The sequence below is a fragment of the Hemitrygon akajei genome, chromosome 6, assembly GCF_048418815.1.
Source record: "Hemitrygon akajei chromosome 6, sHemAka1.3, whole genome shotgun sequence".
NCBI classification, from domain to species: domain Eukaryota; kingdom Metazoa; phylum Chordata; class Chondrichthyes; order Myliobatiformes; family Dasyatidae; genus Hemitrygon; species Hemitrygon akajei.
In genome coordinates this window covers 170,210,207-170,237,635 of record NC_133129.1, presented here as the reverse complement: position 1 = coordinate 170,237,635, position 27,429 = coordinate 170,210,207, and the positions used below count along the sequence as shown (strand labels likewise).

The 27,429-nt window shown below is 40.3% G+C and overlaps 1 protein-coding gene across 3 annotated transcripts in view; it reads left to right on the top strand.

Annotated features, from left to right (window-relative positions):
- Nucleotides 1-27,429, top strand: part of slc6a5 (solute carrier family 6 member 5) — a 70,070-nt gene that overhangs the window by 18,461 nt on the left and 24,180 nt on the right. For all 3 annotated transcript variants that reach the window (XM_073049747.1, XM_073049748.1, XM_073049749.1), the window contains 5 exons: nt 3,824-3,955; nt 4,050-4,223; nt 13,507-13,648; nt 16,726-16,858; nt 16,950-17,084. In XM_073049747.1, coding sequence (XP_072905848.1) covers nt 3,824-3,955; nt 4,050-4,223; nt 13,507-13,648; nt 16,726-16,858; nt 16,950-17,084 — 716 coding nt within the window. The remainder of the gene's footprint in view (nt 1-3,823; nt 3,956-4,049; nt 4,224-13,506; nt 13,649-16,725; nt 16,859-16,949; nt 17,085-27,429) is intronic.

The window sequence follows — 27,429 nt, the reverse complement described above, 5'->3', positions numbered from 1 at the left end:
AGAAAGATCTGGAAATGGTCCAGTACAGCTAATGAGACTGATGAGGATCCTGCAATCATGAAAATTGCTTCAGTACATACAATTACATCAGCCAGATAACTTGCAGATGATTATGCACGTGTCATTTTCAGAACAGAAGGCAAAACACTATTTAGTCCTAGCCTGCATCAGGGTATTGAGCACGGGAGTTGAGATATCTCTTTATAACTGTACCATTCAACCATGAGACATAGGAACAGAGTTAAGCCATTTGGCCTATTGAGTCTACTTCACAATTCCACCATGGCGGATTTATTTTCCCTCTCAATCCCCTTCACCTGCCTTCTTCCCGTAACCTTTGACATACTTACTAATGGCCGTAACCTTTCACGCCCTTACTAATCAAGAACTTATCAACCTTTACTTTAAATATATCCAATGACTTGGCTTCCACAGCCATTTGTGATAATGAATTCCACAGATTCACCACCATGTATCTGAAGAAATTTCTCCTCATCTCTGTTCTTAAAGGGATGTCCTAGTATTCTGAGTCTGTGCCCTATTGTACCAGAAAACCCCACTGTTGAAAACATTCTCTCCACATCCACTCTGTCTCTGATTTTCAATGAGACCCCACCTCATTCTTCTAAACACCAGTGAGTACAGGCCTAGAGCCATCAAAATCAATGGTGAGACCACACTAATATTTTGCGCAGTTCTGGTGGACTAGCTATAGCCGGGGAATATGCAGAGAAGATTCACAAGGACATCACCAGCCTGGACAGCTTCAGTTATAGGGAGAGGTGAGATAGGCTGGGTCTTTTTTCTTTGAAGCATTGGAGGCTGAAGAGTGCCCTTTTAGAGGTCTATATGATCATGGCGGGCAAAGCCTAGGTGGATGGTCATGACCTCTTTCCCAGGTTAGAGAACTATAAAACCAGGGGGCATATATTTAAGGGGAAAGGCAAAATAGTTAAAAGAGATCTGAGGGGCAACTTTTTCACACAGTGTATGGTGGGTATATGGAAAGAACTGCCAGAGGAAGCTGCAGAGGCAGGTGAAATTATAATGTTTAACAGACTTTTGGATACATTCATGGATAGAAAAGGCCTTGAGGTATATGAGTTAAATGCAGGTATTTGAGACTAGCTCAGATAGACACAATGGTTAGCATGGATGAGTTGGGCCAAAGGGCCTGTTTGTGTGTTTGTGACTCCATGAGAGGAAACAGCTTGATACATCTATCGAAGGATGTTCCTGTAGATTATCGTGTTGTACCGTCTTGGTTTGGAAATAATTATCTTCATACTTCCAGCAACTGGGACACCCCAAATGCTCCTTGAGAGTCAGAGGAACATTCCTTGATAGATGTATCAAACTGTTTGAAGTGAAGGTTCAATCCCAGAGCTAATGCCATTCAACTTTTAGCTCCAAGTTTGAACCTTCACTTCATCCCTGGCCAGTAGACATATTTTCTTGCTGATTATCTAATGACCATGGATGACACTATGTGCTGATCTCTAGAAAGGACGCAACCAAAGGAAAGGCTCATTCTCATTGTCCTAGACAGCCCTTGGTCTGCTACACCACAGTGGGAAAATTAATCTGGTGACAGAAAATAGTTTGATTTTCAAATTCATGCATTTAAAGGACTTATAGTATTTTTGAGATCCTGATCATTAAGACAGAGCTGGCAATTTTCTGAGGATCTCAAAAGACAGACAGTACAATCACCAGAGACACAAGAGATTCTCTAGATGCTTGAAATCTTGAGAAACATCTCGGTCCAAAAGGTCAACAGTTTATTTTCCTCCTGCGATGCTGTCTAACCTGCTGAGTTTATCCAGCAGATATAGTTTCATCACCAGACATCATTTTCCACAGTATCCTGGTATGTTGTTTTAAAAGAGATGCCAATGACCTGCCTCTTAGTAATATTTAGAGACACAGTGGAGATGAAAGCTATGTAAGACCGATGTCAGCCTTGGACTCAACACCCAGTACGTCCCAGATCAGATATCGTTATGGGAGAGCAAGACATCCCAGTCTGCAGGCTAGCAGCTATCACACCAAAAAAGGTTTGCTTTTGGAAACTTGTTGGAAAAAAATGGAGGTCTATGATAGCTCAGCAACTGTTGGTAGAACAACATCCTCTTGGGATTGGATTCAGAGGATGTGCAGCTTGTAGAGTTGCTGTCTCACAATTCTAGTAACTGGTTTCAATTCTGAACCTCAGGCACAGGCTGTACAATCTGTTCTCTCAGTGATCATGTGGGCTTCCTGGGAACACTCTAGTTACCTCCCATTTCCCACACCAAACGTTCAAAGTGCTAGAAGTTGAAAGTAAATTTAGTATCAAAGTACATGTATGTCACCATATACAACCCTGAGATTCATTTCTTTGTGGGCATACTCAGTAAATCCAAGAAACAAAACAGAATCAATGTAAGACTGCACCCAACAGGATGGACAAACAACCAATGTGCAAAAGATAACAAACTGTGCAAATACAAAAAAAAATAATAATTAAGCAATAAATATTGAGAAAATCAGATGAAGATTCCTTGAAAGTCAGTCCATAGGTTGCGGGAATAATTCAGTGATGGGATAACTGAAGTTGAATGAAGTTATCCACGCTGGTTCAAGACCCTGATGGTTGAGGCGTAATAACTGTTCCTGAACCTGGTAGCGTGTGTCCTGAGGCTCCTGTATCTTCTACCTGATGGCAGTAGTGAGGAGAGAGCATGGCCTAGGTGGTGAGGGTCCTTGATGATAGATGCTGCTGTCTTGCGACAGCACTCCATGTAGATGTGCTCAGTGGTTTACCCATTATGGACTGGGCCATATCCACTACCTTTTGTAGGGTTTTCAGTTCAAGGGCATTGGTACGTCTATACCAGGCTGTGATGCAGCCAGTCAATATACTCTCCACTACACATTTATAGAAGTTCTAGATGTCAATCCGAATATTCACAAACTTCTAAGGAAGTAGAGGCACTGCCATGCTTTCTTCATGATTTCATGATTGCTCTTACAAGAAAATGAGCAGGTTGATAGGTTAATTTGTTATTGTTCATTGGCCCTAGTGTGTAGGCTAGTGGGAGAATCTGGTAATGCGGGGTGAGGTGGTAGAAATTTTGGTAGAATAAAATAGATTAAGGTACAATTAGTGTTAAAATGGGAATCAGTGGGCTGATGGGTCTGTTTTCTATAATTCACAAGCATACAAAATGGACAATTATTTGTTTTCTTTCATTATTAAAGGAAATGACATGTAATATATGTGATTTTGTTGGAATCCTTTGAGGATTGTGGTATGTGACTAATTGCCTTCTGCACGAATTTTAGTAATAAAATGCTCTGTTAATATCATTTACCAATTATCTCCCAGTATCTTAAGGAGGGTTTGAGATTGTTATTATACACTGAGTCTGGGAGCTGTATTTAATTTTTATTGATTCAATACTGAGATTATCAACTTACACCAAATTCTAGTGGACAGTTTTTTCCTTAATAATTGAAATGATATGCCTTTTGCTTTAAACTTGGTATTGTGATTTTCAGCGCCACCAGTTTTGATTGCACTGTCTCTGGCACCCCCTGCTGTTCGGCCTTAGCATTACACACTGTATATAAAATCTGCCTGACACAGATTGTTTCTCTAGCACACTTATTTTGTACTGACATCAGCTTGGGATTTCTAATTAACTTCTGAATTTTATAACTGTAAACTAAATATAAGTTGTGCCTTAACTCATTCAAGCTCTTTTTGAAGTCATCTTAATTTCTTTAATTAGATCAATAAATATTGAATCTTGCCTTTCTTCACTGATTTTCCCTTCAGGTGCATTTTTGATCCCATACCTGATGATGCTGGCATTTGCTGGAGTCCCCATTTTCCTCCTTGAAACAGCACTTGGCCAATTTGCCAGTCAGGGACCAATATCTGTGTGGAAAGCTATTCCTGCTTTGCAAGGTAAATATTCACATCCAAAGTCACTTTCTGATAACAAGTTCTTTTGTCTAAAAATAAGCACGACTCATTGTTTTGTTTTTCATTCTGTCTGCAGGATGTGGAATCGCTATGTTGATCATCTCGGTTCTGATTGCAGTCTACTACAACATCATAATATGTTACACCCTTTTCTACCTTTTTGCCTCATGTATACCTGTACTTCCCTGGGCATCTTGTGAAAACAGTTGGAACACTGAAAATTGTAGAGACAAGAACAAGCTGCTATTGGGTAACCACTGCAGAACCTATTCTTTGGACAGATCCAATCTTCCGACCCATTTGGAGGAGGTTTTAACATATTACAAGACACGCACTAGTTTTACAGGGGTCGACGTGGATACTTGTGAACATAACTTGCCTTAAAACGACAACCAATCCTCTCAAATTCCAGCAGGGATCACAGCATCTTCCAACATCACGAGCCTTATTTGCTTTTATTCATTTTTAACCTTCATCCATTTTTGTTGGCTAGTGGGAATTGGGAAAGAGGTTACTGCTAGTCATTTTACTTCTGCTGTTATGGTAATTTGGATAGAGTGTCATTTTAATACATAGTTGCCTTCATTTGAGTAGGTCCATGTAACCTAATAAGAGGTTCAATTTAATCAAATTATTACAGTGACCATCAGATGATGTAATTTATGAGTGAATCATTGGGTGTTCATTAATTATTTACTAATTATATAAATGATGAGATGTTAGACTGTAGCTTTGCAGAATCATAGAATTTTATAGCATGGAGATAGAATTTTTTAGAGATGCAGTATGGTAACAGGCACTTCTGGCCCACATTGCCCAATTACACGCACGTGACCGATTAACCTACACACCCCTTTGTCTTTAGACTGTGGGAGGAAATTGGAGCACCCAGAGGAAACAAACACTGTCACGGGGAGAACATATAGACTCCTTATAGGCAGTGGTGGGGATCGAACCGGGTATTATTTGGCATCTACTCCTTACTAGTTACTTGAGAGAGTTGTCCACCGAACCGACCTTGCCCATAGTTTTCTGAGCAGTTTTCATTCCAAATATTGATTCAAATCACTTCTGGAAGCTATTGTAGTTTATAATTCTGCTATTATTCTCTTAGGCCATTCCTAGTCCTAATAAACCTAAACTGCATAATATGTTCTAATCTTCTCCACTTTCCCTTAACACTCTTTTATTTGTATTGAAGCTGACACCAGCTGAAGAGAGCAATGTATTAAATGACATTAAAATATTCACCTTCAAAAATTAACTTCAAAATCTGATACTTTCCAAGAATTTTAATTTATATCGACATAAATATTTTAAGACCATAAGACATAGGAACAGAATTAGGACATTCAGTCCATCGAGTCTGCTCTACTATTCCATCATGACCGATTTGTTATACGTCTCAATCCCATTCTTCTGCCTTCCCCCATAACCTTTGACACCCTTACTAATCAAGAACCTATCAAATTCTGCTTTAAGTACACCCAAAGACTTGGCCTCCACAGCCACCTGTGGCAATGAATTCCACAGATTCACCACCCTCACCTAAAAAAATTTCTCTTCATCTCTGTTCTAAATGGATATCCTTCTATTCTGATGCTCTGCCCTCTGTACCATCTTGAAAACATTAGAATTTAATTGGTGACGACAGGTAAGGGAGGTTGCTCATTCTGTGTCACTTGGTTTGCTCATTAAATTGTAGAAAACATAACACACTAGGTCAGGCCATTTGGCCTGCTGTGTCTGTATTGGTGAGAAAAGAGCTCGCCCAATTCCATTTCTAGCTACCAAACTGTTGCCCAACAGGCCAAGAGTCTTCAAGTACACACACAAAATGCTGGAGGAACTTAACAGGTCAGTCAGCATCTTTGGAGGAGAATAAACATTCGATGTTTCACGCTGAGACACTTCATCAGGACCTAATGAATCAGCTGCTGAACGCAGCCTGACCTGTTGAGTTATTCCAGCATTTTGTGTGTGTTACTCCAGATTCCCAGCATCCGCAGGATCTCTTGTATCCTCAAGTATAGATCCAAGTACTATTTAAACATGAAGAGTGTTTATGCTTCCACCATCATTTCAACCAGTGAGTTCAAGATCTTTTCCATCCTTTAGATAAAAATAAGTTTCCTCATGTACTCCTCCATCCACTTACTCCCCTAATTTATGTCTATCACCCCTACTGGGGCATAGGCTGTCAACGGCAGCTCACCAGAGTCCTCTGTCCAGGGCTTGTCTTGCAAGTTGTTTCTGTGTTTTGCCCATCTTCTTGGTGTCAGCTTCAAGGTCGTGTTGCCAGGTCTTCTTTGGCCAGCCCTCTTAGAAGGTTGATCAGTTTTGTAGCTTCCATGGACATGAGGCTTTCATCACACATCTTCATACATCTTCTAGGCGAAGATCTTTCCTCTCCCAGGGATGAGATCTTCAGAGCTTCTTCTGGTGTTTCTGTAGCTCTGGGTTTTTTTTGTATGGGATGGGGTTGCTAGCTCCACGTCTAGCCCTCCTCCTTTCGCAGCCGGGCTTGCGGCCGTCTATGTTGGAGTTTCCACCCGTTTACAAAGTACTTTAAATCTACAACCACACTTCTCCCCCTATCCCAACACCTCTACTCCCCAGGTTTTGATCGTTCTGGAAAGCAAAGTAGGTCCTTCATTCCTATCCTGACTCCTCAAAGTTTTATACAAACAAATTAAGTCTCCAATCTATTCCAAAGGAAGCAACTCTAGTCTTTTCAGTCTTTCCTCGTTGTTCTGATTTTCTATTCCAGATATTTTCACAGACCTTTTTTGTACTCTCTCCAGTACAATCACATCTTCCTTGTAACATTGAGACGGATACTGTATGCACTACTCCAGTTATAGTTTAACTAGTTTTATTTACCGTGCCAGCATTATCTCCCTGCTCTTATATTCTATGGCTTGGTTAATAAAGGAGACCATCCCATATGAGAGAGATGTGGTGCATGGTTTATGTCTCAGTTTCAGTCAGAAATTGGCTGCTCCACTTTTGGAACTATTGGCTATAAATGGACAGATACTTAATCGAGACATGTCAAAAAACCATGGTCACACCAGATCACTTTAAAGAATGCTTTGAATGTCGAATGTTTCATATTTCTCTATAGTGCTCAGTGATTGTTATTGTCATGTGATTATAATGTAAGCAATAAAGGATACAGTCTTGCAGTGTTTGCACAAGATTGAGGGCAAAGGGCCAAAGAATAACCCCTCTCAATGTTAATACTTCAGATATGTAACGCCCACTTTTGAATATTGTCCACTTAAAGTTTTAAGACATTTTTATAAGTATAATTATCTTTTTTTCCTTCTTGGATTAAGGTTCCCTGCATCACAACCTGGTATTAAGATCATGGCTTTTTTTTTCATAAAACAACACTAGTCTTGTTCTAGTCACAATGACCCAAAGGTACTGTGAGACTGTCTCTCACCAAAGAGAGACATTTTATTTCTGTCAGATCTTCTCACAATGTCCTGCACAGTGATTAGGAGCAGGGTTGGATTAATTTTTCCTCCTCGTCGTTCCTAGCTATAGACCAGTAAGTTTATGCACGTGTTTTCCCATAAGGCCATGAGCAAATAGAAATCTTTAGCATAAAATCAGACCTTTTGTTGAAAATCTACATCTGTTGAAACGGCTCCAGGGTATTTACTATATAACTGAGATGTACCATTAAGGTTCTAGTATCATTGGACCAACATCTAATGTCTCTGAAGATACAATTAAGCAAATAAATTCAATGAGATTCCAGATAACCAAATTAGTTTCCACCTGAACGTTGGTGAATAACCAAGCAGCCTAGGATTCAAGCAACTTTAATTTGAAAAAAGCTTTGAGTTTCAGATAAGAATTCAGTGCGAAGTACAAACGTTTGTACTTACATTTAACCTACTATACTGTACGTTAGTTCATAACAAACCTAGAGCAATGATGCCATTGAACAGTATAAATTATTTAAATTATATAGTTATATTAAGAACAACCATAAGACATAGGTGCAGAATTCGGCCATTCAGCCCATCTGACTTTACTCAGCCATTCAATCATAGCTGATTTATTATCTCTCTCAATTCCATTCTCCTGCATTCATTCTGTGACCTTTCACACCCTGACTAATCAAAAACAACAAGTCTAAACTGCAATTTGCATTATAAAGAAGATTATAAGATATATAAACTTATCTTACATATTATTAAACAAATGTATAAACATTATCTTTCTGGTTTACGGCAACATTCGGACTCTGAATTACCCTGCCTCTGTCTCCATTCTATAACAATCTGTGCTTTTGGCATGTTTAGAATTGTAGCTTGTGTTGGGGTTAGTGCACTTGATTGCCAAAGTGTCAGCAATGTAGAAAATAGACATTACATCAGTCTTTGCAGTAATGATTTCCACAAAACTTCCATGTCAAAGTTGTCATCAATTCTTGGGGTAAATTCACATACTCCCAGCAGGGAAGCAGTGCTTGGAGGAAGTGTTGGTCACAGATTTAACGCTCTGTCAAAGTTATATTTTGGTTATGAAAGTGAATGAATTCTAAGTGCTTCTTTGGATAAAGTAAGTTAGAATAAAATTGCTTCACCTTTGGGATGTGAATTTGAATCCAGTCAAGATGAGTATCTTCTATTGCTGCAGGGCTGTGAGATTTGAAGTAAAGCTACTTTAAGTAAGCTCATCTCCTCTTGATTTTGGATCTGTAGCACAAATTCTGACCCGAATATGATACAATTTTGCTGAAAGCTGGAAATAGCAGAAATGAGAGGTGGAATTTTTCCACTGATTCAGCAGGGCGTGACTTTATAAAATTGAATTAAAGTGCATTGTTTGAGAACAATCCTGGAAAATTGACCCTCCAGCTGACCTATGCCAAATTGATTGGAGAACATTTGCTCTTGAACTGGATGTCACTGTAATTAATTACATACATGTTCCATAAAAGACTTCATTTAGAGTTCCTGTAGTTTGTCCTAGCCTTACTGAAATCTTAATGATGGATCTCATTAATTTATTCACAGAAACAAAATCTTAAACCGTAGGAAAATGAAGGCTGCTAACTTTGGAAAATCACAGTGTAATATAAATCTAATGTGGGTTAAAGATAACAGCTGGGAGATAACAGCAGACAGTAATGCATTCCAAGTTTTTCACCCATCTCCAAAACATGCTTGAAGTTCAAAGGTAATGCATAATGCCTTTGGTATTGATTTTAAAGCATATTTGATTATAAAGAAATGCAATGCTTTGTATAATACATATATGTTCAATGCATGTATCACGCTCTGCCTTGTCTTTTTACATACTAACACATTCAATTGCACAAAATCCCTTTTTTCATGATTGCACTTCTGATTTGAGAAAGGCTGCTCCACAATTTAATGCTATTAATACAAGACTTGATAGTTGTGGCTCATGGATATACTATTGATTGAAATCTCATTCCAAAGACGAGCACAAAATCAAGCCTGACATTTCCCATTGCTGAGAGAATGCTGCTGTGTCTACCACAGGATCCATCTACCCTCTCAGATAGATGGACTCCCAAAGAAAAGCTTGCGAGTTCTCCCTGACATTTGAACCAACACTTTTGTCACTAATAGAGATTATATTGTTGTTTCTTTTTTGTGGGTTCTTGCTGTGTGCATAATGGCTGCCAGATATCCTGTGTTGTAACAATGATGACATTTTAATGCACATTATGTATGAAATTCTTTTGGGATGTCCCGTGGTCATGGAAGATGTTATAGAAAAGCAAGAGTACCTTCAAGTGAACATCCTTTATACTTACACAGCGTGGAAATCATTTTCACATTCTATTGGGAATGTTGAAGTGATATCCAGATTAAATTTTTTTCCTCACAGATTGTAAGACATTATGCATATACTGACACTGCACTTTGAAAGGAATCATATTTTTAAAGTTTCAAATTATAAAACTTCCTGAGATTATTTTTTCCCTAGATCTAAACTGAGGAATTAATATAGTAGCGTTATTTTTCAATCCAATTGCAGGCTATTATCAATTTCCTCTCTCCAAATATAAGCTTAAATGGGCAAAAAAAAATCTATTAAAACATATAGAAGCAAGTTCATTATGCCTGTATTAAGCTTTCAGGCAACACATTGCTAGAGTTTACTATGCACAGTTGATCTTACGTCAAACTAGAGAAAATTGGTGAAGAAAAAGAAACACACACAAAACGCCGGAGGAACTCAGCAGGCCAGGCAGCATTTATGGAAAAGAGCAAACAGACAACGTTTTGGGCCAAGACCCTTCATCAGGACTGGACTGCCGAGTTCCTCCAGCATTTTGTGTGTGTTGCTTTGAAGTTGCAGTGTCTGCAGATTTTCTTTTGTTGGGGGGAAGAAAGAAATATGCATAGAACATAACAATATTTGCCGCACAGTGTGGCACAATACCTAACACACTGTTTTACAAGATATTTATCCCATTGTGTTACATTATCTACCTCATCATACCACACTGTGATATACAATGTAAATATGTTTCTACACTGTGTACACCACATTATGTGACACAATACATATCACATGGTGTTGAATCATATGTAGATGTTGCTCCATATAATACAGTCCACACGGTTATGTGGTGTGACATCATGTGGTAGGTACTGTATAACACACTGGTTTTGCACTATGAGAAATCATACATAAGCATGTTGAGGTGTGGTACTTACAACCACATGCAGTGTGATATTGATGTGTGGTAACTGCTACAATCTATAATGTGGTATTTGCTCCACATTGTGCACAAAAAAAGTTGCATCATATACTCCATCCTATTACAGGTATTTAACAAAATACTCTATATACTTCTGCACAATAATTGCATAACGAACAGCAAAGTCTATTCTACACTGTCATTGTATATGGTATGTATGCATCATTCAACTTTACAGGTTTTACAACAGATTTCATTCTACAATGTTACATGCACCTGCATCACTGTGTGACATAATACATGACCCCAGTGGTACATCATTTTATATCATTGTCATAGTGTTAGGGAGTCATACAACATGGAAGCAGGTCACTTGGCTCCCCACATCCACACTGACTAGAGGACACCCATCCCTATTAATCTCATCTTCCAGCATATTGTTCCGAGACATTCAATGACATTGCTTCCACTACTCTTTCCACCAGTCCTAAACTATCCTGAACTTTACTCACTGTTCTCTGGGTGAAAAAACTCCCCCCTCAGACCTCCTCTATATTTCTTACCCCTTATCCTAAGTCAATGTCCTCTTGTTTTATCAACTTCTAATACATGAAAAAATTGCCTGCAGTCTACCCTTATCTATACTCTCATAATTTCATTCCTTTTAATCATATTCCCTGTTAACTTTCTTTGCTCGTACGCTGTGTGGGGCAAAGCACACAGTGCTGTGGACTTTGTCATGAGTGATTACAGCCTTTCATGAAATGCAACACAATGTTTTGACCATATACCATATTAGATGAAGTACAACACACTGTAATACATTGCATCTTCTAAGCATTTCATAATGTAGACAGCATTGTGCATTTTAGTCAACCATGTTGACATAAATGGAAAGCCCCTCCAAATTTGAGAATTTACAAATCAAACTGGGAAAAAAAATCCATTCAGGTTTCTTCCTTGTGACTTTGACATTTTAATCCTTTGAGATGCAATTCCTTATTTAAGCCTGAAAAAATCTCCCGTAAATTGGCTATCGTAAAGTTTAGGATAGTTCAAGAGTTGACAGGATGGTGCGGGTCTTTAGCTGGCTAAACTTACACCCTCTTAACCACCACAAACTATTACTGCCTCACATCCTGTTAGGATATTGGATTACAAGGTTATAATCCTAAATGTAAAAGAATGCCGAGTCGCTAATAAGGTTTAGCACACCAATGAATTGGTCTGATTGGTCAACACCTTTCTATATGGTGCACTAACCTGCATGACCCAGATGTTGGTTTGCTGGGTCAGACATAGCTATTTAAATGGATTCCAACCTTACATTAGTAGGGATGAACTCAACCTACTCCACTTCCTTCCCTGTTCCTCACAAGAAGATGCATTGATACTTCAGGCTTCAGATAATGGTTGAAAAGCTGATTCCAGGAACTGTTCCAGCAGAGTACAGTCATCAACAAAGTCCACAGTAAAATGCAAGTTGCCACCATTTTCCTCCCCACAGCATGCCAGCAGGAACATGACTCCACTCTTTGGAACCTCAGCAGCAAATGCTGGTTTTTGAGCAGCTTAAAGGTAGGTATTTAACCCCAGGAACATACTTACACATGTGGCCTTGAGGTAATGCTTCCAAAAGCCCTCATCCCGTGACTCAAGAGTTTTCTCATCATTTATTTAATGAACTTCAAATACAGTAGGTTTTGGAAGAATTTAGGTAAGAGGGTTTCCAATTACTGTAGCCGCCAATATGTTGCTGTAGGCTGGGCTTGCTCATTGTCAAGTGTGAACACCAGCCTCCCATCTAAAGAGCCATAAAAGAACCATGAACGTGACTAATCTGTAGTTACTTCAGATTTATCTCTCTTGCCGGATTAACATTTTCTTAGCCCCAATCCACACTGAGTATTGCAATGTAAGAGGAAGCCTTCTGCAATATTCCTTGGAACGTGTTATTTGAAGAAAGCTACATGCATGGCAATGAGGCATATAAGCCTGATTGTTTAATTGGTATCAAGATTTAGATGGGAGAAATGTGAACAAAGAAAAAAATCTTTCTTTCTTCTAACTATGGCTTTGAAAAAGTGGGGCTCCAGCTAACTTCCAAAACTTTCCCTTGGATAGGAATTTAAAGTTGGAAAAGTGTATGTAAGGCAATTACCAATAATATGTTTGCATGATAATATAACTGAGAGCATTTAGGGGCATACTCTCAATGATCAAGACTATTAAAACAGTGGACAGTGTGGATAATATTAACAGCACGATACAATTAGTATCAGAAATGGTAAATTTGTTTGTTTAGAAAGCATTATAACCCCAAGCTCTTCCTTGATGTGAACATCCAGCACATCACAATGAAGGCAGAAATAGGAGAATAAACAATTTCATTCAGTGAGTTTCCAATCCATGGACCTTGGTATTCAAGAAGATACCCAGAATAATATCCGGTATAAGAACACCTAACTTGCAGATACTTTGGGATGTTTACATGATCTGTTGGATTTATTTATTCCATTCAGTATTCTTGATCTTTTAAACTCTGGTATGTTTAATGGAAAAAGTGGATGAGCCAATTCTCCTTTGCAAAGTCGCAGGTGCAAGGAAGTTCACAGAAGATCCCTGAAATGAGCAGGTATAATAAATTATTTTTCAGTGTCCTGAGGTAAAGGAAGTTCTTTGAGTAGTAAATTATTACAAGTATTTTGTGCCTTCACTATCATGACATTGAAGGCTTGAGAGAATAAATCAAATGTTTGTCAATAGTTCAGAGACTCAGTAGCAGAAGTAAAAATAATGATGTATTAATAAGATTTTCTTGTTCCAACAGATTCTTGTATGATTGAAGATACCAACAGTGTGCAGATTAAAAATACATCGTTTTGCATTTCTGCTTTTCCCAACCTCACCATGGTGAACTACAGCAGACCCATAAACAAAACCTTTGTCAGTGGGAGTGAAGAATACTTCAAGTAAGTGGGAAATTTAATTCAGAAAGGGTTGTTAGCATTGAAATTACAAAATATAATCAGGATTAATAGATGAAGGCAAGACCATGAGAGAGGAAAACTGAAGGACTTTTCACTTAAGTCACTACCACAAGTCTATATAGTCCAGAAATTTGAGAATATGCTGCTAAAAGAATGAGGTGTAGCACAAGAACTTAATGGGAAAAAAATGAACAGTGAAGAGTAAACAGCGAAATGGAAAACACACACACAAAATGATGGAAGAACTCAGCATGGCAAGTGGGATCTACGGAGGAAAATGAATGCTCGACGTTTCGGGCTAAGAGCCTTCGTCAGGATTGGAAAGAAAGAGCACAAAAGCAGAATAAAAGAGTATGGAGTGGGTGAGAGGGAAGAGCACAAGCTGGTAGGTGATAGGTGGATCCAGGTGAGAGAGGGAATTGAATCGGGAATAGTGTGAGAGGGTGGAAGAGGCAAAGGGCTGACCCAAATAGAACCTCATAGGAGAGGACAGTGTTGGCACGTGGCCTAGTGGATTAGGCATCGGTCTAGTGATCTGAACGTCACTGGTTCGAGTCTCAGCTGGTGTCCTTGAGCAAGGCACTTAACAACACATTGCTCTGCGATGACACCAGTGCCAAGCTGCTTGGGTCCTAGTGCCCTTCCCTTGGACAACATTGGTGGTGTGGAGAGGGGAAGGCTTGCAGCTTGGGAAATCCTGCCCAGGCCTGCGCCCTGGAAACCTTCCAAGGCGCAAATCCATGGTCTCACGAGAAACCATGGTCTCACGAGAAACCATGGTCTCAGGAGAAACGAGTATAAAAGGAGAGGACAGTAGGCCACAGGATAAAGGAAAGAAGGTATGGTACAAGAGGGAGGAAGGAGTGAGTAATGTGCAGGTCATGAGGTCAGGAAGGAGAAAGAGAAGGAGTGAAGGGGCCAGAGAAATAAAGGAAATCAAAAGTGTATGTAGGGGTGGGGAACAGAGGGGTGTGTTTACCAGAAGTTAGAGAAACTGTTCTGTATGCTGCCAGGTTCGAGCCCAAGACAGAACATGAGGTGTTGTTCCATTGTTAGACTATTTAATTCCCTCCAGAGATGCTGCCTGACCTGCTGAGTTCCTGCAGCATTTTGTAGGTATTGCTCCAAATCTCCTACATCTCTCTTGAGTCTGCAAATAAGCTTTCATCAATCTCAAATGCTTTTTCTCTTTTCTCAAAAAGTCTAAATTGTTTGAAATGCAACATTCCTCCACAAAATAATGATAGCATGGTGAACTTGTTTGCAACTACAGAGCTTCTCACAACAAATAATGAAAATCTTAAAAGGATTTGATTTCCACACTGAGCTCATAACCTGTGAACACCCTGGTAGCAAATTGACTCTCAATTATTCAATTATATGTGTAATTACTTTAAATCAATGCAGACCAGTATATTCGGCAAAGTAAAAATTCTAGAGAATTGATCCTGACTTTGCATGATCTTGCAAAGTGGGTGGTAGTTGCAAACATGAGAAAATCTGTGGATGTTGGAAGTCTAAAGCAATTAACACAAAATTGCTGGAGGAACTCTTTAGGTCAGGCAGCATCTATAGAAAAGAATAAATTGTTGATGTTTCTCACCAAGATCCTTCTTCAGGACTGAGAGGGATGCCTGAATTAAAAAGTAGGGGAGGGGAAAGAGGTGAGCTGGAAAGTGATGAGTGAACCAGGAGGGTGGGAAAGGTCTGACTGAGGCTGGAGAAGAAAGAATCTGACAGGAGAGGAGAATTGGCAATAGGAAGAAAAGGAAGGAGGAGAGGATCCAGGGGGAAGTAATAGGTAGGTGAGAAGAAGTAAAAAGTCAGAGTGGGAAATAGAGGTAAAGAGGGGGGTGGGGGCAGCACCCAACAAAGAAATTGATATTCATACCATCAGGTTGGAGGGTACCCAGATGGAGTATAAGGTATTGTTCCTGCACCCTGAGGGTAGCCTGAGGGTACAAGAAGAGGCCAAGGATCAACATGCTGGTTTGGGAATGGGAATCATTGTGGCAGATGGTGTTGATTTGCTCGGCGAACCAGTCCCCGAATTTATGATGAGTCTCACCAACGTAGTGAAGGCCACATAAGGAGCACCGGACACAACAGACAACCTCAGCAGATTCTCAGATGAAGTTTTGCCTCACCTGGAAGGACTGTTTGGGGCCCTGAAAGGAGGTGAGGAAGCAGGTGTAGCACTTAGGGTAAATGTCAAGAGGGAGATTAGTGGGAAGGAATGAATGGACAAGGGAATCATAGGGGGAGCGATCCCTCTGGAGAAGGGAGGAGGTAAAGGTACAGTTAGTGGAAGGGCCCCTTTGAAGATGGAGATGGTGATAGTTGGCAACTTATTTGACAACTTCATTGTTTTATTTTCCATTCAATATAAATGAAAACAAATGGGTGTGAAGCAAAATACAAATGACTTGTATTCTCCCATTTTCTCCTCTTACCAACAGTGAACATAGGTAGATACGCTCAGTGGCCACTTTATTAGGTACACCTGTACACCCACTCGTTAATGCAAATATCTAATCAGCCAATTGTGTGGCAGGAGCTCAAAACATAAAACCATGCAGACATCGTCAAGAGGCTCAGTCATTGTTTAGAACAAACATCAGAATGGGGAAGAAATGTGATCTAAGTGACTTTGGCCGTGGAATGATGGCTGGTACCAGATGCAGTGGTTTGCAAACCTCAGAAGCTGCTGATCTCCTGGGGTTTTCATGCACAACAGTCTCTTCTCGAATTTACAGAGAAGTACAAAAAACAAAAAAAAAATCCATTGTGGGCAATTCTGTGGGTGAAATGACAGAGGTCAGAGGAGATTGGTTCAAGCTGACAAGAAGGTGACAGTGACTCGTAATGTTATCGTGTTACAACAATAGTGTGCATAAAAGCATCCCTGAATGTACAAACCTTCAAACCTTGAAGTGGATGGGCTGAGGCAGCAGAAGCCACACTGCATTCCACTATTGTACTTAATAAAGAGGCCACTGAGTGTAGATTCTCTTTTTCAAACTCTGCAATGCTTTCATGATTGCTAATGTTTCCAACAGGTATTTTGTGTTACAAATTTCTGCGGGGATTGAACATCCTGGGAAGATACGGTGGGAATTGGCAATGACTCTGTTCTTGGCCTGGATAATCGTTTACTTATCTCTGGCAAAAGGCATAAAATCATCGGGAAAGGTGGGTTACGGAATTCTTTCATTTACTGATCTTGTGATTTTCAAGAAATGATTGGCAATCCTTTATTGCATTTTCCGCCTTCTATCTACAGGTTGTCTACTTCACAGCCACCTTCCCTTATGTTGTCCTTGTCATCCTCCTGGTCCGTGGGATTACTCTGCCTGGAGCCGGAGATGGGATCTGGTACTTCATTACACCTAAATGGGATAAACTGAAGGATGCTAAGGTAGGCAAGTTAATCAAGACTATTCAATAGCTATTGGTGAGTTGTATAGCACATGGAAGATAGCAATGCATGCTTTAACTAACGTTTAATTCTTAGAAGTGATTATGGGAACAAATTCAGACCAACATCTTTGTTCTTTTGCTCTGTGTACATTTACCCTCTTGAGTAGTGTATCAGTGGATGATTTCAAATTGATCAGAATAATAAAAATGCTCATACTCTTAGAAAGTAAGTATCTGAATTTGTCCACTAAGATTTAAACAGTGACATCAGTCAATAATAATTCCATTTAATGTATGAAACACAGACACCAGATATATTTGAAAAGCAGGGAAGTTATACTAAACCTATCAAACCTTGTTTGGAAGCACATACTGTACAGTACTTTACTGTGCATGGCTCTGCTTTCCACATAATGAAAAGCATTTGGAGACACTAGGGACACAAAAGCTTCTGTAGATGCTGGAAATCCAGCATAACACACACAAAATGCTGGAGGAACTCAGCAGGTCAGGCAGCATCTACACAGATACCAGAGGCAAGAGATTTTGCAGATCTCAAGACTGGGACCAATTCACTCATTTCTTATCATCTTGAAAAACTCCATTGGGCTACTTCTAAAACTTTGCCATTGCAAGGACTTCCTCTAGTTCCCACTCCTTTAATGTATTTCCCTCCATGAACTCTTACTACATGTGATATAATCTCTTCATACCCATGGTATGTATGAACATATAAACTTGTGGCAGCCAAAAGACACTTGACTCTTCAAACCTGCTCTGCCATTTAATTTGAAAATGCAAACACGAGGAAATCGCTGGAAATTCAAGCAACACATTCAAAATGCTGGTGGAACGCAGCAGGCCAGGCAGCATCTATAGGAAGAAACACAGTCGATGTTTCAGGCTGAGACCCTTCGTCAGGACTAACTGAAGGGTTTGATTTGCACATCATCCTCACAGAACATTCCATACATCACCATACATCCAGCCCTGAGACATCAAGCAAGGTAATTTGATTCCCAACAATTGGTTTATTAGTTTATGCATTACGGATTGTCTCTCTGGTGCTTTCAGCTCCCTCCCATCTCCCTTCCCCCTTTTTCCGAACATGATTCCCCTCTTCCTGTCCCCTTCCCACTCTCACTGTGGTATACCGGACATTCAAGAGTGTCAGGGAAGTGAAGTTTGTGCAGTGAAAATTACGACTGAGAAGGTGCTCAGGAAGCTTAATGGTCTGAGGGTGGATAAATCTCCTGGACCTGATGGAATGTACCCTTGGGTTTTGAAGGAAGTAGCTGGAGAGATTGCAGAGGTATTAACAATGATCTTTCAAGAATCAATAGATTCTGGCATTGTACTGGATGACTGGAAAATTGCAAATGTTACTCCACTATTTAAGGAGGGTGGGAGGCAGCAGAAAGGAAACTATAGACCCGTTAGCCTGACATCAGTGGTTGGGAAGCTGTTGGAATCAATTGTTGGGGATGAGATTACAGAGTACCTGCAGGCACATGACAAGATAGGCCAAAGCCAGCATGGTTTCCTGAAAGGAAAATCCTGCCTCACTAACTGACTGCAATTTTTTGAGGAAATTACAAGCAGGGTAGACAAAGGAGATGCAGTAGACATGGTGTACTTGGATTTTCAGAAGGCCTTTGACAAGGTGCCGCACATGAGGCTGCTTAGCAAGATAAGAGCCAATGGAATTACAGTGGAGTTATCAGCATGGGTGGAGCATTGGCTGATTGGCAGAAAACAGAGAGTAGGAATAAAGGGATCCTATTCCGGCTGGCTGCTGATTACCAGTGGCATTCCACAGGGGTTGGTGCTGGGACTGCTGCTTTTTACGATGTATGTCAATGATTTGGACTATGGGTTTAATGGATTTGTGGCTAAATTTGCCAATGATACAAAGATAGGTGGAGGAGCAGGTAGTGTTGAGGAAACAGAGAGCCTGCAGAGAGACTTAGATAGTTATGGGGACTGGGCAAAAAAGTGGCAAATGAAATACAATGTTGGAAAGCGTATGGTCATGCACTTTGGTGGAAGAAATAAACGGGCAGACTATTATTTAGGTTGGGAGAGAATTCAAAATGCAGAGATGCAAAGGGACTTGGAATCCTTGTGTAAGATACCCTAAAGGTTAACCTCCAGGTTGAGTCGGTGGTGAAGAAGGCAAATGCAATGTTAGTATTTATTTCTAGAGGTATACAATATAAGAACAGGGATGTGATGTTGATGCTCTATAAGGCACTTGTGAGACCACACTTGGAGTATTGTGCGCAGTTTTGGGCTCCTTATTTTAGAAAGGATATACTGACATTGGAGACGGTTCAGAAAAGATTCAGGAATGAAAGGATTACCATATGAGGAATGTTTGGCAGCTCTTGGGCTGTAGTCCCTGGAGTCCTGGAGAATAACTGGGGATCTCATAGAAACATTCTGAATGTCTAAGGGCCTGAATAGATTAGATATGGCAAAGTTATTTTCCAAGGTAGGGGAGTCTAAGACAAGAGGGCATGACTTCAGGATTGAAGGACATCCATTTAGAACAGAGATGGGGAGAAATTATTTTGGTCAGAAGGTGGTAAATCTGTGGAATTTGTTGCCACGAGCAGCTGTGGAGGCCAAGTCATTGGGTGTATTTAAGGCATAGATAGGTTCTTGATTAGCCAGGGCATCAAAGGGTATGGGGAGAAGGCAGGGGAGTGGGGATGACTGGAAGAAATGGATCAGCCCATGATTGAATGGCAGAGCAAACTCGATGGGCTGAATGGCCTACTTCTGCTCCTATATCTTATGGTCTTATTGATGTTTTGATCGGATGATTGTCAATTACATTGAAGGCAAGATTATATAAAAGCATTGATAGTACAGGTTAATCTGAGAATGCACCATTTTAAATGGGCAGCTCCCTTCACAATGAGGTTTCGTTTTTTTCCCTTTACATTATATAATAACTCGGGACCAAATTTTTAAAATTTTATTTATTTTATTTAGAGATACAGCAGGAACGGGCCCTTCTGGCCTAATGAACTGTACCACTTAGCAACCTACCTACATAACACTAGCCTGATCATAAGACAATTTACAATGACCAAATAGCCTACCAACTGATCTGTCTACGGACTGTGGGAAGAAACCAGAGCTCCCGGTGGAAACCCATGTGGTCACAGGGAAAATGTACAACCTGCTTACAGATGTCGCTGAAATGAATGCTCGGAGCTGTAATAGCTTCACGCTAACCGCTGCACTACCGTGGTTACAATGTACTAGTGCTGACGTCCAAATGAAACTACAGCTTTGAGTAAGTTACCACATGAGGGCAGCCTAAAGCAGCCTAGCATTTGCTGAGCCCAGTAAATTGCAATTCTGAATTAAATTCAATTTCCTTCTTTCGTTTTCACACTAATAGATTCTGTTCCATAAATCAATTTTTTTTCTTTTTCAGAATGAATGATTGAAATAATTGAAACCTCCTTGAGAAAATAGAACCATAGTAATGAAAGAAAATTCATAGGATGTTTCATGAATAAATGATATTTGAGTCTTATAACATCTGCTTCCATTTAGAAAGGACTTCTACTAATCAGTGCTTCTCCCCGCTATTGAGCATTAGTGGGTATTAGAACAGAAAGAACAGTTCATTGGAAATGTACTAAATAATTTCAAATTTATAATGTGTTGTAACATTTGAAATAAATGAAGACTTTTATGTAGTACATTTCACAGCTTTAGAACATTTTACAGGCAATGAAGGTTTTTTTTAAAAAAAATGCTTGCTGCAATGATACAGGAAACACAGCAACCAACAAGGTATCATGGAACAGAAAAGTGAAAATGGCCTGATATTTAGTTAAAGTGATTTGACTGAGTCATAAAGACACTACCATTAAGACTCCTTGATACCTGTTCTTCTCTGTAGCCCTTCGCTGAGATTGTTCTGTCCATCTGAGAGAGCAGAAGGGACATTGGTGCAATGACTCATCCAGACTCCAGCATCACTGACTTGTGCAGTGACCTTCCTGTGCTGTATTGGAGCATCAGCCTAGATTTATTGTATAGATTCCTCCAGAATGGGGCGCCATTCCTTTCTGTTTCTGCACTATTTATTTAATTTGTAATGTTTCATAATTTTATGTCTTTGCACTGTACTGCTGCTGCAAAATAGATTTCACATCACATAAGACCATCATAGTACACTTGATTCGATTCTGATCTTCTGCCTCAGAAGAAAAGTTAAAATAGTTAAGTGAATGAAGGACGAAATGGTACAGGTGGTGTAATATGGAGAAGTGGGAGGTAATTTGTTTTGATAGGAAGAATAGAAAAACAGATCATTGTGAGAAACTGGTAAATATAATTTGAAGAAATCAGACACAAAGTGCTGGAGGAGCTCAGAAGGTCAGCTAGCATCTATGGAGGTGAAATAAACAGTCAACATTTGACCTACTGAGTTCCTGCACCATTTTGTGTGTTACTCAAGATTTTGGAAATTGAAAATTGGCAAGTATGATGTAGTAGGAATAACAGAGACATGGCTGCAAGAGGACCAGGGCTAGGAAATGAATATTCAAGGATAAACGTCCTATCGAAAGGATAGACGGGTGGGCAGAGGGGGTGGGGTGGCTATGCTGGTGAGGAATGAAATTCAGTCCCTTGCAAGGGGTGACATAGAATCAGGAGACGTAGAGCCAGTATGGATAGAACTGAGAAATTGTAAGGGCAAAAAGACCCTAATGGAAGTTACCTACAGGCCCCCAAATAGTAGCCTGGATATAGGGTACAAGTTGAATCAAGAGCTAAAATTAGCATGTCGCAAAGGTAATGCTACAGTTGTAATGGAGGATTTCAACATGTGGGTAGACTGGGAAAATCAGGTTGGTACTGGACCCCAAGAAAGGGAGTTTGTGGAGTGCCTCCGAGATGGATTCTTAGAGCAGCTTGTACTGGAGCCTACCAGGGAGAAGGCAATTCTGGATCTAATGTTATGTAATGAACCAGATTTGATAAGGGAACTCGAGGGAAAGGAGCCATTAGGAGGTAGTGACCATAATATGATAAGGTTTAATCTATAATTTGAGAGGGAGAAGGGAAAATTGGAAGTGTCAGTTTGAACAAAGGGGACTATGGAGCCATGAGGGAGGAACTAGCCAAAGTTGACTGGAAGGATACCCTAGCAGGGATGACAGTGGAACAAAAATGGCAGGTATTTCTGGGAATAATAGAGAAGGTGCAGGATCAGTTCATTCCAAAGAGGAAGAAAGATTCTAAGGGGAGTAGGGGGTGACTGTGGCTGACAAGGAAAGTCAAGGACAGTACAAAAATAAAAGAGAAGTATAACATAGCAAAGATGAGTGGGAAGCCAGAGGATTGGGAAACTTTTAAAGAGCAACAGAAGATTACTAAAAAGGCAATACAGGGAGAAAAGATGAGGTACGAAGGTAAGCTAGCCAAGAATATAAAGGACGATAGTAAAAACTTCTTTAGGTATGTGAAGAGGAAAAAATTAGTTAAGACCAAAGTTGGGCCCTTGAAGGCAGAAGGGTGAATTTATTATGGGGAACAAGGAAATTGCAGACGAATTGAACAGGTACTTTGGATCTGTCTTCACTAGGGAAGACACAGACAATCTCCCAAATGTAATAGTGGCCAGAGGACCTGGGGTAACAGAGGAACTGAAGGAAATTCACATTAAGCAGAAAATGGTGTTGGGTAGACTGATGGGACTGAAGGCTGATAAATACCCAGGGCCTGATCGTTTGCATCCCAGGGTACTTAAGGAGGTGGCTCTAGAAATTGTAATCATTTTCCAATGTTCTATAGATTCAGGATCAGTTCCTGAGGATTGAAGGAGAGCTAATGTTATCCCACTTTTTAAGAAAGGAGGGAGAGAGAAAACAGGGAATTATAGATCAGTTATAGGAAACTGATACAGGACTTTGTGATATGGTGCAACTCAAACTACCTGCGTCTCAATATCACCAAGACCAAGGAGATGGTGGTGGACTTTAGGAGATCTAGGCCTCATATGGAGCCAGTGATCATTAATGGAGAATGTGTGGAACAGGTTAAGACCTACAAGTATCTGGGAGTACAGTTAGACGAGAAGCTAGACTGGACTGCCAACACAGATGCCTTGTGCAGGAAGGCACAGAGTCGACTGTACTTCCTTAGAAGGTTGGCGTCATTCAATGTTTGTAGTGAGATGCTGAAGATGTTCTATAGGTCAGTTGTGGAGAGCGCCCTCTTCTTTGGGGTGGCGTGTTGGGGAGGCAGCATTAAGAAGAGGGACGCCTCACGTCTTAATAAGCTGGTAAGGAAGGCGGGCTCTGTCGTGGGCAAAGTACTGGAGAGTATAACATCGGTAGCAGAGCGAAGGGCGCTGAGTAGGCTACGGTCAATTATGGAAAACCCTGAACATCCTCTACATAGCACCATCCAGAGACAGAGAAGCAGTTTCAGCGACAGGTTGCTATCGATGCAATGCTCCTCAGACAGGATGAAGAGGTCAATACTCCCCAGTGCCATTCGGCTTTACAATTCAACCGCCAGGAGTAAGATATGTTAAAGTGCCGGGGTTAGGACTCAATGTATTTAAGTAAACTACTTAAGAACTTTTTAAAAGCTATTATTAATGCTTTTTGAGAGGGTGATTTTAGATGCATATCATATTTTTACTGAGTTAAGTATTGTATGTAATTAGTTTTGCTACAATAAGTGTATGGGACATTGGAAAAAATGTTGAATTTCCCCATGGGGATGAATAAAGTATCTATCTATCTATCTATCTAGCCTGACATCAGTGGTGGGGAAGATGTTGGAGTCAATTATAAAAGATGAAATAGTGGCACATTTGGATAGCAGTAACAGGATCGGTCCTAGTCAGCATGGATTTATGAATTTATGATTTATGCTTGACTAATTTTCTGGAATTTTTTGAGGATGTAACTATGAAAATGGACAAGGGAGAGCCAGTGAATGTAGTGTACCTGGACTTTCAGAAAGCCTTTGCTAAGGTCCCACATAGGAGACTAGTGGGAAAAATTAGAGCACATGGTATTGGGGGTAGGGTACTAACATGGATAGAAAATTGGTTGGCAGACAGGAAACAAAGAGTAGGGATTAACGGGTCCTTTTCAGAATGGCAGGCAGTGACTAGTGGGGTACCGCAAGGCTCGGTGCTGGGACCGCAGCTACTTACAGTATACATTAATGATTTAGATGAAGGGATTAAAAGTAACATTAGCAAATTTGCAGATGGCGCAAAGCTGCGTGGCAGTGTGAAATATGAGGAGGATGTTAGGAGAATGCAGGGTGACTTGGACAGGTTGGGTGAGTGGGCAGATGCATGGCAGATGCAGTTTAATGTAGATAAATGTGAGGTTATCCACTTTGGCAAGAACAGGAAGCAGATTACTATCTGAATAGTGTCAAGTTAGGAAAAGGGGAAGTACAACGAGATCTAGGTGTCCTTGTTCATCAGTCACTGAAAGTAAGCATGCAGGTACAGCAGGAAGTGAAGAAAGCTAATGGCATGTTGGCCTTCATAACATGGGGAGCTGAGTATAGGATCAAAAAGGTCCTTCTGCAGTTGTACAGGGCCCTGGTGAGACCACACCTGGAGTATTGTATTCAGTTTTCGTCTCCAAATTTGAGGAAGGACATTCTTGTTATTGAGGGAGTGCAGTGTAGGTTCACAAGGTTGATTCTCGGGATGGCGGGACTGTCATATGTTGAAAGATTGGAGCGACTGGGCTTGTATACACTGGAATTTAGAAGATGAGAGAGGATCTGATTGAAACATATAAGATTATTAAGGGATTGGACACGCTAGAGGCAGGAAACATGTTCTTGATGTCGGGGGAGTCCAGAACCAAAGGCCACAGTTTAAGAATAAGAGGTAGGCCATTTAGAATGGAGTTAAGGAAAAACTTTTTCACCCAGAGAGTTGCGGATCTATGGAATGCTCTGCCTCAAGGCAGTGGAGGCCAATTCTCTGAATGCTTTCAAGAAAGAGTTAGATAGAGCTCTTATAGATAGCGGAGTCAGGGGATATGGGGAGAGGGCAGGAATGGGGTACTGATTGTGGATGATCAGCCATGATCACATTGAATGGCGGTGCTGGCTCGAAGGGCCAAATGGCCTACTCCTGCACCTATTGTCTATTTCTAGCATCTGCAGAATTCCTTGTGTTTATTACTTAAAAGAATCAGGTTGTGTTTGTACATGAAACATAGAAGGCTGGATATTATGGTTGTTATTGGGCCGGAAATGGTGGCATTTGTCATCATAGCTCAATGGAATAGGCAGGAATATCCGGATTAATGAAAAACACACTTAACAACTGAAATCCTGAAGAAGATGTCAATGATTCCATATTCCCACAGCGAAGCACCCTTTCCCACTTTAGAAATTACTTATCGATTCAAAGAATTAGCCAACTATTCTTCCTGTAAAGCAGCCTAAAATGTTAATTGATTGCTCTCAATTACAGCTAAGCAACCTCTTACTATTGCTTAGGGACAGCAGGTACAACGCGTCCTCCTCCTAACGTTTCACATATTGTCACAGTGTCAACCTGATCCACTGCTCGGTAGATTTGTTGATAGCCACAGACTAGCTAGTATTTTAAGATGTGTTTTGATTTTCATTTCATTGGTTAAAGGAACAATGATGTAAATATTTCCGAAAGATTTCTTTCATACACTGCAAATCCTGCTTCCGATGGTGAAATACATTCAGTGGCTATTCTATTGTATCTAATGAAGTGGCCACTGAGTGTACGTTTGTGGTCTTTTGCTCCTGTGGTCCATCCACTTCAAGGTTTGACATGTTGTGCATTCAGAAATGCTCTTCTACACACCACTGTTGTAGAGTGTGGTTATTGGAGTTGCTCTTGCCTTCCTGTTAGCTACCAGTCTAATCATTTTCTTTTGATCTCTCTCATTAACTAGGTGTGTTCATGCACAGAGCTGCACTTACTGGATTTTTATTTCTTTTTTTTTGTCATCCTTTGTAAACTCTAGAGACTGTTGTGTGCGAAAGTCCTAGCCGATCAGCAGTTTCTAAGATACTCAAACTACCCCATCTGGCACCAACAATTATACCACAGGCGATGTCACTTAGATCACATTTCTTCCCCCATCCTGATGTTTGGTCTGAACAACAACTGAACCTCTTGACCATATCTGCATGTTTTTATGCATTGAGTTGCTGCCACATAATTGGCTAATTAGATATTTGCATTAATGAGAAGGTGTACAGGTGTATCTAATAAACTGGCCAGTGAATGTAAATGCTGTAATAAAATGCTTATTAATAACTCATATCCAAATGCACTACTGTGTGGAGAATAATTTATTTTCTTATTTTTGTTCATCCTACTGTTCGTTTAATAGCCAAGCTCCTCAGTTTCAAAATCATGACATAAATTTATCCATCTCTCCATCTCTTGGCTAACTAGATGCTGTTTTAAACTCTCCAACCTGTCCAATTGGGACAGATAATGTGGTGAAAATAACAATGATGTCAACAGTACTGAGAGTGTACACCAACCACACGTGTAATAAAATGTGGACATCAGGAAGTTGTTGTCCAAGGTGCTTCTCGCTCTGAAAACTACAAGATATTGAATGCTTCACCAGTAAAGTATATCTAATAGTGTAACATTCCTGTACAGACCCTCAAGAGATACTGCAGATGCTGAACATCTTGGGCAACACACACACAAAAAGCTGAAGGAGCTCAGCAGCATTTGTGAAGGGGAATATAGCTGATGAAGCGTCTCAGTCTGAGACGTCCATTAAAAACATACAGCCTAGAAGCAGAATTGAGTCCACTCTGCTGTTCGATCATGGCTGATTTATTTCCCTTCTCAATCCTATTCTCCTGCCTTCTCCCTATAACCTTACTAATCAATAGTCTATCAAACTCCACTGTAAATATACCCAAGTCTCCTATTCTCCTGCCTTCTCCCTATAACCTTACTAATCAATAGTCTATCAAACTCCACTGTAAATATACCCGCTGACTTGGCCTTCACAGCCATCTAAGACAACGAATTCCACAGATTCACCACCCAGAAGTCTTCCTTTCCATTGTCTGAGTGGTGATCCTTTGCTGTCCAGGGTGATTACTCGGGGAGCATCTTGTGTCTTAATGCTGCCCTCAGGTGATAAGCAGACCTTCTGTGAGCGTGTGCATGGTAGACAGAAGTAATCATGTCATTCATTCCACAACAAGCAACTCTAATTAAATGTTAAGATAAGTAAGTCGACTATTTGTTCCCCTCCATAGTTGCTGCCTGACCTTCTGAGTTCCTCTGGCATTTTGTGTTTGTT